This window comes from Lynx rufus, unplaced genomic scaffold (genome assembly GCF_022079265.1).
Source record: "Lynx rufus isolate CCGP_SWC_20201006 ecotype Redwood Valley unplaced genomic scaffold, mLynRuf1.p SCAF_2, whole genome shotgun sequence".
NCBI lineage: Eukaryota > Metazoa > Chordata > Mammalia > Carnivora > Felidae > Lynx > Lynx rufus.
In genome coordinates, this window is record NW_025814834.1 from 210513469 (window position 1) to 210528265 (window position 14797).

The 14797-nt window shown below is 55.3% G+C and overlaps 1 protein-coding gene across 1 annotated transcript in view; it reads right to left on the reverse strand.

Annotated features, from left to right (window-relative positions):
• The window catches only part of CROCC (ciliary rootlet coiled-coil, rootletin), a 45272-nt gene extending 30777 nt beyond the window's left edge, over positions 1–14495 (reverse strand). The window contains exons 1-11 of the mRNA XM_047082818.1: positions 14212–14495; positions 13472–13613; positions 12105–12259; positions 7475–7660; positions 7295–7378; positions 7135–7196; positions 6884–7049; positions 6168–6274; positions 1626–1862; positions 829–925; positions 65–148 (exon numbers count right to left, since the gene is read on the reverse strand). Coding sequence (XP_046938774.1) covers positions 65–148; positions 829–925; positions 1626–1862; positions 6168–6274; positions 6884–7049; positions 7135–7196; positions 7295–7378; positions 7475–7660; positions 12105–12259; positions 13472–13613; positions 14212–14271 — 1380 coding nt within the window. The 5' untranslated portion in view covers positions 14272–14495. The remainder of the gene's footprint in view (positions 1–64; positions 149–828; positions 926–1625; positions 1863–6167; positions 6275–6883; positions 7050–7134; positions 7197–7294; positions 7379–7474; positions 7661–12104; positions 12260–13471; positions 13614–14211) is intronic.
• Between the last annotated feature and the right edge of the window lie 302 nt (positions 14496–14797).

A 14797-nucleotide genomic window follows, 5' to 3' on the forward strand; every position in this document is an offset into this window, starting at 1 on the left:
AGAGGACGTGGTGGCCCCCGACTGCCGGGCCCCTCCCTGCCCAGGGCTCCTTCCCACCTCCCACCTGTGCCAGGTCTCTCAGGGTCTGCTGCAGCCCCTCTCCGTCCTCTGTCTCCAGGGTCGCCTGCTCCTGGAGCCGCAGGGATTCCTGGAGTGGTGTGGGGGAGACAAGGGATGGTCAGGGTCTCTGCCCTGGTCTGAATCTCCACCTTATTCTCCCTCCCTGGCTCCCCACCCATCAGGTGGCCTCTAAGGCCATGCTCAGAGGCGAGACGCTTGGTAGACCCCATGGCATCCCCCGTGCCCTCAATGCACAGACCAGGCCCGGAGAAGTGCTGTGTCACTATATAGGTCACACAGCCTATTGGAGGAGAGCCGGACATAGGACCCAGGCCAGGCCCCACACAGAAGGATGACCAACCCAGGCAATACCCTTGAAGGGCGTCCCTTGAAGGGCGTCCCTCTGGTGGGGAGGCAGCTCAGTTCCTAGAGAAGGAGCCCTGTGCTAGCAGGGCACAAGCATCTTTTCAAGCCCCAGCTTATTGGCTCTGAGACTCTAGATAGTATCTCTCCTTAGGCCTCAGTTTCCTCATCTGTGTAATGGGGATCATGCCACAAGGCTGCTGAAAGAATGAAATGGGATAAAGGAGGTGAATGTACTTACCACTAAGCCTGGCACACACTAGGTGCTCAATTAATGGGGGGGGGGGGTGAAACCAAATCGGAATGGAATGCTAGGGATGGTCCTAGCAAACATGGCCCTCATCTGTCGGTCTGGTCGGCCTCCCGACCCCACCCTGCCACATCTCAGGGTCAGGTGCATCTCACCAGGGCCTCAAGCTTCTCAGTAAGGGCCTTGTTGACCCGATCCTTCTCCAGATTCTGGTTCTGAAGGCGCTCCACTGTCAGGGCCAGCTCTGTCACTCTGGAAGAAGAGCAGTGACAGAGGTGAATGCGAGACCCACCCCAGCCTCTCCTCACACCCACCAGCAATGTGTCCTTCATACTTTCCCAAACCTTCAGGGGGGACCCTCGGTTCCACCTAACTGTGTGACCTTGAGCAAGTCACTTCTCTCTGGACTTCAGATTGCTCATCTATGAAAGGAGAATGAGGGCACCTGGGTGGCTCAGTCTTTAAGCCTCTGACTTTGGCTCAGGTCATGATCCCACAGTTCATGAGTTCGAGTCCCACATCGGGTGAGCTCGTGCCCTGCTTTGGGTAAGCTCGAGCCCAGCTTCAGGTAAGCATGAACCCTGCTTTGGGTGAATATGAGCCCCGCTTCTCTCTCTCCCTCTCTCTCAAAAATGTAAATAAATAATAAATAAATAAACAAACAAATGGAGAATGAAGTTGCCACTCACTTTATCTCTGGGACTCATCTACATCGCAAGAGCTAGGAGCGTAAGTTCTAGCCTCCGTGGTTAAACTGCTCATAATGTGCCCTGGACAAGAGCCCCCTGAACCTCAGTCTCCCCCTCTGCCAAATGGGGTGCCTGGGAAAACTGGCTGAGCTCACACAGGGGAAAGGCCCAGCCCCGGTGAACAAACACTCGCTCTTCCCTGCGCCCCCAGACGCACACTCCGCAGGGAAGCCTGCCTCACGTGGTGCCTCCCAGGCACGCACCTGGCACTGAGGTTGGCCTTGTCCAGGTTGCTCTGCACCTGCAGCTGGGCCAGGTCCTTCTCCTGGAGCACCTTGTCCCGCAGCTGCTCCTCCAGCTGGGCCTGTAGCAGTGTCTGCTTCTCCAGGGCCGCCTCTGCCCGGCTCTCGGCCAGCCGCAGGCCTGCGCTCAGCCCCAGGTCCGCCTCCTGGATGGCCCTTGAGGTCCGGGCCAGCTCCCCTCCCAGCTGCAGCAGGTCCCTGGTGGAGAGAGCACAGAAGGGGGATGGGATGGCGGGGTATAAATTAAAACCATCCCAGGATAGTTTAATAGTTTAATTTAACTATAGTATAAACTAAAACCATCCCAGGATGTTAACAGTGGGATGCCACTATCGGATGGGCAAAAAAAAAAAAAAAAAAAAAAAAAAGTCCCATAACACACAGTGTAGGTGAGGCTATGGAGAAACAGGCTGCGCCTACACTGCTGGCAGGAGGGTAAGTGGGTGTAACCACAGCGCAGGGCAATTAGGAAGCACTCTGAAAAGTATCAATGGGCAGGTTCTTTGACCCACCGACTACACTCCTAAGAATTTATCCTACAGATATGGCCCAATGCAAGGGAAGTGACCTGTGTATAAAGTGATCCACTGCAGTACTGCTCATGTAAGAAATACTGGTGACAATCTATATGTGCATCAAAAGAGGGCCACTATTGGGTGTCTCAGTCAGTTAAGCATCTGACCAGGTCAGGTCATGATCTCGTGATTTGTGGGTTCGAGCCCAGCATTGACAGTGCTTGGGATTCTCACTCCCTCTCTCTCTCTCTGTCCCTCCCCGACTTGTGATCTCTCCCTCCCAAAATAAATAACTTAAAAAAAATATTGTGGGGCACCTGGGTGGCTCAGTCAGTTCAGCATCTGACTTTGGCTCAGGTCATGATCTCGCAGCTCATGGGTTCGAGCCCTGCATCGGGCTCTGTGCTGACAGCTCAGAGCCTGGAGCCTGCTTTGGATTCTGTCTCCCTCTCTCTCTGCCCCTCCCCATGCTTTCTCTCTCTCAAAAATAAATTTAAAAAAATATATATTGCTTTGTGTAAAGTAAAAACATAACTTAAAAATAGAACTACCCTACAACCCAGCAATTGCAAAGGATAAGGTGTGTTGTTCCGAAGGGGCACACGCACCCCCATGTTTATAGCAGCGCTATCGACAACAGCCAAAGGATGGAAAGAGCCCAAATGTCCATCGATGGATGAATGGATAAAGAAGATATGGTATATATATACAATGGAGTATTACTCGGCAATCAAAAAGAATGAAATCTTGCCATTTGCAGCTACGTGGATGGAACTGGAGGGCATTATGCTAAGTGAAATTAGTCAGAGAAAGACAAATATCATATGACATCACTCATATGAGGACTTTAAGGTATAAAGCAGATGAACATAAGGGAAGAGAAGAATAATATAAAAGGGAGGACATAATATATAATAATTATATATATTATATATATTATATAATAATATAATTATATAATAATTATATATATTATATATATTATATAATAATATAATTATATAATAATTATATAATATATATAATAATATACAAGGGAGGGGGACAAAACATGAGATTCTTAAATACAGGGAACAAATTGAGGGTTGCTGAAGGGGTTGTGGGTTGGGGGATGGGCTAAACGGACAAGGAGGACACTTGTTGGGATGAGCACCGAGTATTATACGTAGGGGATGAATCGCTGGAATCTACTCCTGAACTAACGTGGCTGCAAATTAAAATTAATTAATTAAAGAGGTCCACAACAAAATTGATCACTTCTAGGTAAGCAATGTTAGATAGAAAACAATTGAAAATAAGTACACTAAAAATCTTAGCCATAAAAAAAAGAAAGAGGGCTACTATTAAATAAATCTGGCATATCCATTCAATGGAATACTCTGTAACCAAGAAAAATGCATCAGCTATTCAGAGCTTAAGAGGGAGCGACCTTGAAGTTATAACTATTAGGTGAAGAAAGTATCTTCAAGAACTCAAAGACAAAATTCTACCAAAATATAGAACAAGGAGGGGGGCAGAAAAGAGAGAGAGAGAGAGAGAGAGAGAGAGAGAGAGAGAGAGATCTGCTGTATTTCTTGTATAAAATAAGGCTGGCAGGTCATGTAGGAAACTGGGAGGGAAGCATCTGGGCCAGAAAGGCGAGGGAGACTTTTCACTGTACACCCTTTTGAAATTTGAATTTTGTGAATATGTAAGTTATTCAAAAGTAAAATAATTAAATTTTTAAATGCTAAATAAAAATAATACGTATTTGGGGCAACTGGCTGGCCTAGTCTGTAGAACATGCAACTCTTGATCTTGGTGTCCTGAGTTCAAATCCCACGTTGGGCAAAGAGCTTACTTAATATATATATATATATTACATTATACATATATATGTTATATATATTATGTATATAGATATAATATATATAACATATATACATAATATGTTATATAGATGTATATATGTGTATAACACATATGCATAATATATATATATTATATACACACACGTATATATATATTTTTAATATATCAAACAGGCTAAATCCTTTCCTTTCCTGAATCAACTATACCACTACGTGCCTAATATAATACTAAGGAGAGGAAGTGCCTCATAGAAGAATTCCAGTTAATACACGAAGAAGTGACAGAATGGGACATTCATGATTTGGTGACCCCTGATGAGTGTCTGAGTCTTGGCACTGAGCATCAGGGGCTTCCAATGTACACAAAGACAGGCACCCAGGCATTGGGGTTTCCTAACAGAAGAGCACACACACAGCACTTAGGAAGAAGTCTTATTTAAAAAAAAACAAAAGGGGCGCCTGGGTGGCTCAGTCAGTTAAGCGTCCGACTTCGGCTCAGGTCATGATCTCACGGTTCATGAGTTCAAGCCCCGCATCAGGCTCTGTGCTGATGGCTCAGAGCCTGGAGCCTGTTTCAGATTCTGTGTCTCCCTCTCTCTCTGACCCTCCCCCGTTCATGCTCTGTCTCTCTCTGTCTCAAAAATAAATAAACGTTAAAAAAAATTTTTTTTAAATAAAAAAAAACAAAAAACAAAAACCTGAACCTGAATCTGATCAAGGCTTAGATCCAACATCCAATTTACAAGAAATACAGGGGACAAAGGTGTTAAACACCACCTCAGAATCTAGACTATGGGAATCACTCAGGACAACTGCCCCAGTTTCCTAAACAAATAAATGAAAAGACTTAAGAGGCAAGTCAGCCAATCACATTTGGTGAGCATCTATGATGGGTCCTGATTCAAACAAATTATAAACACAAAAAGTGAAGCAAAACCATCTGTGACACTGATGAGCCAATTAGAAATTTGGACACTGAATACCTGATGACTTAAAAAAAAGATCATCTGGGGTGCCTGGGTGGCTCAGCTGGTTAAGCGTCCGACTTTGGCTCAGATCATGATCTTGCAGTTTGTGGGTTCGAGCCCCACGTCGGGCTCTGTGTTGACAACTCAGAGCCTGGAGACTGCTTCAGATTCTGTATCTCCCTCTCTCTCTGCCCCTCCCCTGCTCATGCTCTGTCTCTCTCTCAAAAATAAATAAACATTCAAAACACTTTTTAAATAAAAAAACAAACTTAAAAAAAAGAAGCTTTAACAAAAGATCATCAAATAAATAATTAAATAAAATTGTAACGCGAAAAAAGAAAGGAACTACTCTGCCTGTCTCAGCTCTCCCTGCCACCTCACTTGCTCAAAGATCAAGCAGGACCGAGCTCCCCTGCTGACATGGGCCTTTGAGGCTCTCCCAGCCTGACCTCCCTTCCCCTGCCTTTTGTTCCAGACCCACTGGCTGCCATTTCCTCCTACCTCCGAGCCTTTGCTCACGCTCTTTCTTCTGCTTGGAGTGCCCCTGTCTCTGGTGGTTAAAATCCTACCCAGCCCTTGAGGTCAGTGCCAATTCCACCTCGTCTATGAAGTGTTTCTCTGACCTCCCCAACCCTCCCATCAGTCTGAGCATCTGGGATAGTCTCTCTGTTCTGTTCACTCACCACTCACTTCCTCGGTCTAGAATTTGGGGGGTCCGTATCTTTTCATCACTAGAGCTGGTGAGGTCCTGTGGCAGAAGCTGCACATTCTAGCAGATTAAAAGCAGGAGCTGTAAATCCTGACTAGGCCACTTACTTACTGCTGTGTGACCTTGGGGAGGTCACTCTACCTCTCTGAGCCTCAGTGCCCTCATCTGTGAAGTGGGGAGTATCACAGCTCCTACCTCCTGGGGCCCTGTCCATATCAGAAGACACGAAACAGCCAAAGAGCCTAGCTCAGAGTAAACACCTAGTACCTGCTGACTGCCATGACGGTGGTAGGAATTAACTATTACTAGTTGTCTCTGCACCTCTACAGGGCCTGGCACACAGTAGGTGTGTTAGGTTGGACTAAAGTTCAACTGCGGAGTTGAATTCAATTTAAAAAGCGGGGCTGTCTCCAGCGGCTGCAGCGTCTCCCCAGGCCGCCCCTCCGCCAGCCGGGCCTCACCTCTCGGTGGACATCTTCACCTCGCTGACCAGCCGACGGAGCCCCACGACCTGCCTCCAGAGGAGGAGCAGGCGGCTATGCTCGTTGCTGATGTAGGTGTTGAAGGACTGGAGGGAAGGCGGGCTGAGTGAGGGCCGGCCCCGCCTCCCCGGCCCCGCCCCGGCCCCGCCCCCTCCCCAGCCCCGCCTCCTCCCCCAACTCCGACCATCGCGGGAGACCCGGTCGTCGGTCCGGGAAGTGGGTCTTCCCCCGGGCCCGCGCCCGGCCTGCGCGCACCGCTCAGGCTCTCAAGCCTCCCTCTCGCACAGGGAACGGGTTGCAACGCCTCCACGGGCTGCGGCTGCGCGAGGCAGCGCAAAAGGCAGAAAGCGCTGGAGCTAGACCTAGGTTTGCATCCCAGCTGCCAGCTGCATGACCGTGGGCGGATGACTTAACTTCTCTTTAAAATGAGGATGACAGCACCTACCACACACAGTTATTAGGAGGAACAGAAGAGAAAATGCATGCCAGGCATGTCGTGTAGGCTAAGCAAGGCCAGCTATTACGACGACAAACTCTTTACCTCTCCTAAAAGGCTCATCGGCCAGCAGGCCGTCCCTCTCTCTCTCTCCCTCTCCCCTCGGCTCCTTAGTCCTCACCACTCTACGGTGGCCCTTCCCCGCCGGCCAGCCTGGGACCCCGAGGCCCCAGTGGCCTCCCAGGAGCCCCGTGCCCACCTCCTCCTCACGCCTCCATGCCGCCTCCCGTTGCTCCAGCTCCTTACGGCTGCGTGTCCAGTCAGAAGTCACCTTGCGGATGTCCTCACTCAGAGCCTGGTTGGCCGAGTTCGCCTGGTCCAGCTGCTCTCGGAGCATGGAGTTCACCTGGGCCAGGCTGGAACTCCTGGGGGGGACATGAAGGGGACCGGTGGGCACATGGCAGGAGAGGCCAGCCCCACCAGCTAGCCTCCCTCCCTACCACACCCCACCTCTGCTGCTCCTCCTCTAGGCGGATGAGGGTGCTCTCCAGGTCATGGCTGTGCTCTGTGTCCTGGGTGGGAGAAGTGGGGCATCAGCCTGGGCAAGTAGAGGGAAGGGACCGCCTCGCGCCCCGCCCCCCGCCCCCCGACCCCCGCCGCCGGCACCCACCCTCAGCCGCTGCCGCTCCAGCTCTGTAGATCTCTCTAGAAGCTGCTGCTCCAGCTCCGAGCACTTCTTCTTGTACTGCAGGGTCTGCGGGTGGGTGAGGAGTGGAAGGTTAGCCCCAGGGGCTGGGGACAGGGCAAAGCGAGCACACGGGGGACAGGAGCAGGAGTGGGTAGCCCTGACCTTGGCCTGCAGCCGCTGCACAAGCTGGGCCTGCCGCTGCTGGCCTTCCTGGTAGGCCTGCAGCTTGCGCCGGTAGGAGGCCTGCTCCTCCTGCAGCTGCCTCCGCAGCTCCACGCTCTGCCGGACCAGCCCCGTGGGCTCCTGCGTTTCTGGCTCCCCAGACTCCAGCCGCACAGCCTGCTCCAGCTGCAGGGAAGGTGCCTGGGTGAGAGGCGCAGGCCTCTCGGGAAAGCAGGCCCAGAGCTCTGCAGAGGGTGCCAGGCTGGGCCCAGACCCACAATGCCTTGCAGGCATAGATGGGCAAGCCCGGGATGTGATGCGCGCGTGCACAGGGTAATGCCGCTGTGCGTGGACACAGGCTGAACATGCATCGACACACAGACAAGGCGTGGATGGACACATGCAGGTGGGCCCAGGAGCATTTGCATGCAAAACACAAAGTTGCACCCGGAGATAAACATTACAGCCTCCATGCACCGTGCACAGTGATCCTCTCCGCCAAACACCTAACCCGCGGCGGTTGGCGGTTGATTATTAGCTCCATGCCTATGTCTCCCCACCACCACCCAAAGCGTGCTCAGGAAAACCTGGATTTCTGTTCCCCGTCGTATCTTAGACCCAGAGGAGTGGCAGTGGCATGTTTGTGGAGATCATGAATTAATCGCATGAGCAAATGTGAATGCATTCAAGCAGAAGCAAAAATATACACGTGCGTATCTGAGCTTAGAGACATGCACACACATAAGGACAGGGGCGGTCTCAAACATCCCCAGGGTGACAGAGGTGAAGTCCCCACCCCACCCCTACCCCCACCCCGACACGCACACAGTGCTCTCTCTGTAAGAGGCACAAACTCTCTAACATAAGGCACGCTTATTAATACCGTCTCATCTCAGCCCCAAGTTACCCCCACCTCCCACCTTGCGGGAAGCTGCCGTCAGCACCCTCCTCCACCCCCAGGCAGCTGGCAGTCCCTTCTTTGGCAGAGCCCGTGAGCACAGGCGGTGCCCCACTCTGGCTGAGCCTCCTAACCCCTTAGGCACCTGCTGGCCCCGGGAGGCCCATCAGCCTCCTCAAGCTTTTGGGGAAGGGAAGAGGGAATGGGCAGTTGAGGGTGAGCAGGACTGAGAGAAGAGTGACACTCGTCAGGGAGAATCAAGGGGAAGACAGCCCAGCCCAGCTGACTCCAGCCCAGGCCCACACTCACCATCCACCTCCCCACTGCCTGGGCTGCTAGCCCAGGCCCGGCATTCGCGTGGGTTCCAAAGCTTCCAGGGTTATTTGCCCTAGCTAAATAACACGCCCAGACCAGGCTAGCCCTCCGGGCCTATATTCACACCCAGGACACCCAGGGGCCACTCAGCCACGGACCACTGTGCTGGGGCAGGGCGACAGTGGCCACTGGGGTGCCACCCATAAAGAGGAGCCGGTGGGGACTTCTTGGGGGCTTCTGCCTGGAAGGCAGGCTGCAGGCCTGTGACCAGGGTCTGCCTGGAGCCTACCTAAGGCAGGTGACAGGCAGACTGTTTACATCTCAGCGCAGTGAGAGGCTATGTGTATCTGGCGGCGGCTGGGTGTGTTTTGGCATTTGTCTCCATAAGGGACCCCGTGTATCTCTGTGTCCAGGCCTTCATGGGGACCTCCGCGAGGAGGCCTCTGTGGTCACAGGTCTCTGTTGCGGTGCAAGACGGGGGTGCCCGTGTGTTCGTATGTTTTTATGTCTGCATGCAGGCCTGTACGTGGGGGGGTCTGGGGCACGTGGATCAGCGACTCTAGGCCACGTGCAGGTACGCACGCCTTTGGCCGTGTGTGTCCGTGAGATGTGAGACCACGTGTCGTGTCGTCCGCAGGATGGTGCGTCTCGTCCGTGTGGCTGTGCGTCTGGGTGGTACGTGCTGTGAACGGGGGGGACTGTGCGGTGCCCGGCTGTCGGTGTGACTTATGCTGTGTCCGGTGACGAATCCGACGAATCTGAGCGCGTATCACCGCGGGGGACTCGTGTTTCCCTGTGACGTGTCTTGTGTGGGGTCCGATCGCGGCCTGTGCTCTGTGCGTTTTGCACACGGGGGCTGTTTGCTGCTGTGACGTGGAGGGGTTCAGGCCGTCGCTGGGTGCTCCGCCCGCTTCCCCAGTGCTCACAGCCAGACCAGGGCCACTCCCGGCCACACCTCACCCCTTTCCACAAACTCTACCCCTCACAAAACAGCCTTTCAGTTTTACTTGTAATTCAAAAGGGAAAGAGGCGGTCACCACGCTGAGGATGAAAGAAGTTTACTGTCTCCCCTAGCAACCCCCGCCCAACTACCCGCCGTTCATTCACTCTGTCCAGGTTGCCATGGACACTGGGGGAGCCCAGGGGGTCTGTCCTGTGGAGCCCAGGGGATGTGGCCATGGCTTCCTTCCCATTCGCAGCTGCCTCGCCCAACACCTGCTCCACAGGGACAGGAAGATTGGGGGGCCTCCATAGGGACCGTGAGGTCCTCCTTGGAACCTGGGAAGTGGCCACTGGGAGCCTCTGCCTCAGTTTCTCTCCATGCGTCAACAGGACACAGACCTTGACCTTGCCTCCACTTGTTTTTCCCAGGGATGCTGCGGGGTTTAAAAGAGTGAACAACCTCACTGACCGGCTTCCAAAGCAGCCCGCATGTAACACTTATGGCCACCGGGGCAGGCCCCACCACGGGTACCCTGGGAACAAGCGGGCAGCAGGGACAGAGTGCCACAGGACTACAGAGCCCTGGACCAGGGGTCTCAACCCAACTCCACCACTGACCTTGGGCCTATCATGCCCCTGCTCTGGGCCTATTTCCCCATCTGTAATAAAGTGATCTTCAGGCTCTCATGTTCTCTGTGAGCCCACCCCCCAGGACAGGCTTTGAGGTCATTCGCACCCAAACCCTGCCTGCAGGTGGGGGCCTCGCTCACACCATCTCAGACAGACAAAAGTGAAACACCAGGCCCCCTCTACATGCTATTCAGGGGCCTCCCCAGCCACGAGGGAATCTTCTAGACGAATACAGCCCCCCCTGCCACACACACACCCCAGCCTCTGACCTGCTGCAGCGCAGCCTCAGCAACATGTGTTAGCAGAAAAGAAGCCTGCCACCCCCCCCCCACCTCTCCTTTTCTGCCCCTGCCCGCTTAGGGCGCCGTGCTAGCCACACTATGAGTCAGAAGTTGGCATTTAAGAGACAGCCCCCAGGGACCTGGCATCGTGCCAGTGGCCAAAAGATGAGAGGGCTAAATTGGAAGAGGGCTGGCTCAAGGCCCCGTCACCACCAACAATGTGGGATTCGGGCCAGCTCACCCACCACACCTCCCGAAAACTCTGGGAAAAGTAGCTCTACACTGTCCCCGGAGCTGGGGCCACTACGGGCCCCCCACCCTGTTCCTCTGCATGTCCCAACACGTCGGGAGCCTGTCCAGGCAAGCAAATACCAGGACACTGGCCGGACCTCACAACCACAGGCACGAACACATACCCCTCTTCCCAAAAGGAGTACGCATGCCCCCGCGTGGACAGGCCCAGCCCAGGGGTCCTCGGCTAACCTGGCTCTGCCTCCCGCACAGGGCGTTCTGGGCCAGCCTCAGTCTCTGGGCTCCAGTCTCTTTGTTACATCCAGAGGGTCATGTCCGAGGTCCTTCCAGCTTTCCAACTGCCCCCTGGAACTCCCAGCCCAGTCGTCTCTTCCTACACCCAGAAAACAAACCTGCAATGCACATCTGGGGCTGGGGGTAGAGAGACTTAGCCTTCACCGGCTGTGGGACCCCAAGCACGGTGCTCTCCCTCTTGGAGCCTGTTAGTTCCTCTGCTACACGAGCATCATCACGGTCCCAAGCTTGGTGCATCAAACGTAAAGCACCCAGTAAGTGCCTGGCACACAGTAAGCACTCAATAACCAGTAGCTACGATTATGACTGTGATTACAACCCACACATCTCCCATCTAGACACTCCTTCCCCCGTGCAACTCTCTCCCGAACTTGCAGCCATCAACTCCCTAGCGTCACCTCTCACAAGACTGGGGGCCCAAAGGAGACAGTGCTCCCGGCCCTGGCCCACAGCGACCCCCTGCCCCGGGAGCCCCACAAGCCTGCAGCACAAGCCTGGGGAATGCGAATCCTGTCTGGACTTGGAGGCAAGCCTGGATTCTCTTTCCTTCCTTTGCTGGTCCTCAGTCCCACGGGGGGTGGCAGCAAGTCTGTGGTGGCCCCAGAAGGCCTGCAGAATGCTGCCTGGGCCCCCTCCACCTGCCGGCCTCCGTGTTCAGCCGCCGCTGGGTGGGCCCCAAGAGCCCCACCCATGGGAGCACAGAGAGACGTCCAGACATTCGAGGGGTGGCAGGGGTCTCTAGGGGTCTTACTCTCTGTGCTCCCACCCCCGGTGTCACCCCTGGTGACAGGTACTCTCAAGCCCACATCATACTAGCCTCCCCAAGACAGAAAACAAACTGGGAGATCACAGTGATTTTCTCGAGGCCACTCGCGTCGGCAGGGCCACGATCCACATCCGGCCCAGCCGGACCCCAGGCCCACCTTCGGCCCGGGGCACAGGCCTGGCCTGGCTGTCTCCCTGCCCTTGCATCAGGGGAGCACAGCGACCCAGCTCTCGGCCCCCAGGCAGCACCCACCCTCTCGCTGACCGCGTTGTACTTGATGGCCAGCTCGTCACGCTCCGCCCGGCTCTGGGCCAGCAGGTCCTCCACGCGGGACAGTTCCTGCTGCAGCAGCTGGTTTTCCTCCTGCAGCGACAGCACTGATGCCATCTCCGCGGCCGGCAGCGGGGCTGGAGAGGGACAGCAGGCACATGGTTGGCTTCCTTCCCCCCCCCCCCGCCCCCCCGGGTCCAGGAGGACACCCTCCCACGATAGGTGCTCTACAAACATCACTGGAGGCAGGAAGAGGGACTGGGCCCCTGAGAGAGGACGTCAGCACCAGAGCACGCAAACAGAGATAAGAACAGGAAGGTGGGCAAAGAGACAGGCCTAGGGCTAGACTCAGAGCGGACCCAGACACCGCCGAAGGGTGGCCCCAGCGGGCCCAGAACGTGCTGGAGGGAGGCTCCGTCCAGCAATTCTAGCTCCTTCTTTCTCCGAGTATTACTCTTCTCTGGGCCTCAGTTTTGCTGATCTGTAACCTGGGTGGAATTGATAAACAGGAGACCAGGAAGACCTCACTTAAGGGAAGGGCTTCATGTAACCTCTGAAGCCAGGGCTTCAGATAGTATAGGTCATGTTGGGAGGAGGAGGAGGAAGAGGAAGAGGGGGAAAAAGGGAGAAGTCGAAGTGTCCCCCGCCCTGTGGGCTCCCCTTCCATCCCAGGAGAACTGGACACACGCCACAGGTCTCCAGGCTCTTTCAGCCTGAGGTGAGGGTTCTCTAAGTCTCTCCTTGCCTGGGGCTCCCAGGGGCCCCAACACCCCCGGTCGTCCCAAAGAGGTTGGACAAGGACTGTGGCGGAGCCCCAGAATCACCACCAAGGAGAGCTGCCCACACGCCAGCTGTAACTGAGTGTGCCCTTCCCAGACTCTCAAACCACACAGGAGGTTGTGGACGGCACCCAGCAGGAGGAACAGGGGCCCATCAGCCTCTCTGCCCTGCTGGGGAATGGACAGGACCATCCCTGGGACTTCTGCAGAGCCCTGAGCTAAACTGAGCTGCCCTCCCCCTGTAATCTGGGGTTCAGCCAAGCTCACACCTTCCCTGGGAGAGAACGTGGTATTTGGGTCTAAGTCTCTGCTGTGAGCTGCGGGTGGGGGTGCTCATCCCCACTGTCTCGCAGCATCACATGGAGAACGACTCTGGGCAAACTATACCTCTGAGCCTCCATTTCCCCATCTGTAAAATGGGTCCCTCCATCACAGGGTTGTGCCCGCCTCACAGTGAGTATTTGAGAAATGGAAGCTGCGGTCATTCCTGTCATTACGGCCGTGGAAGAGGGGGATGTGAGAAGGGGTGAGGTGCAGGCAGCGTCTGTGGGGGCGAATGAAGAGCGGCACCTTGGTTCTCAGGCTGGGAGAGGTTGCGGGTGATGATCTCCCTGATGCGGGCAGGTAGGCAGGCGAGCTGAGAGTCCTGGGCAGGGTCCTGCTCGCTCAGGCCCTTCTCCCGGCCTGCCCTCAGGACGCTGCTCTCCAGGGTCTGTGGGGGGGGGGGGAGAGAGAGAGTGTGAAGGGGACTGGGGGCCCTGGTCTCCCTGGCCTGGATGGGAGAGGAACAAAGTCCTGCTGCCCAAGATGTGGGGGCCGGTGAGACCCTCAGGAAGCCCCCATGCGGAGGGAAGCCTGGGAGCTACAATGGAAAAACGCCCCACGGGAGGGCACGCTTCAGTGCCTCCTGCCCCGGGAAGGAGGCCCATGGAGGGCCAGAGAAGCGAACCAAACCGCATGGCTCGCTCACAAAACCCATCGGGGCAGCACAGGGCTGGGGGTTCCAGTCCAGCTCCAACCCTCCAATCCCAGAGGATTCCACTGTGCTAGCAGATGTCACCTCAACCCTTAAATCTGGGAGCAGGGATCCCCTTTTCCCACAGGGCCCTGGGATAAGGGGGCCAAAGCAGTTTTGCTCTGAGCACCTCTGTACCCCCAGTCCGGCTGGGAGTTGCAAGCTGGGGCCCCCGTGCACCCTCCCACCCACCCCTCCCACCCCATGACCCCAAGATGTACCTACCACTCATCCATTCCTGCTAGACCCATGCTCCCCTGCCCCGGACAGGGTGGGCACAGTCCTCAGGACCCACCTGGATAACCGTCTCCAGTGCCAGCTGGGCCTCCACCGATTCCTCCAGCCCCAAGCTCATGGAGGGGGGAGCTGTGGGCACCCCCCTCCAGGCCCTTCTCCAGGGCCCCAGAGACTAGCTCAGCTCTCCCACCCCACAGCCAGACCGCTGTGCTGAGCACAGGGCAGATTAGGCTTAAATCCGGCGGTGCCCCCCATGTGACCACCGAGGTGGGAGGGGTGAGGGAGGGGGAGGGGCTGGGGAAGGAGAAGAGGGGAGGGAAGAGAAGAAAGGGGAGGGATGAAGAGGGGGAGGGGAGGAAAGGGGGAAGAGGTGGGGGAGAAAGGGAAAGGCTGGAGAGAGGGAGGAGGAGGGACCTGAAGATGAGGGGACCCCCCCCAACACACACACACACACACACACACACACACACACACACACACACACACACAGTCCACCCTCCCCAGCTGCTGGGTCCTAGAGCCCTCCAAGCCTAGGGGGCGGGGTCAGCATCAGGAGGCGGGAAAGGCTAGTCTTTTGAGACCTCCTTTGCTGACCCAGATGGGGGTCACGTGACTTGCTAAGAATGTATTCAAAGGGTGCTGGG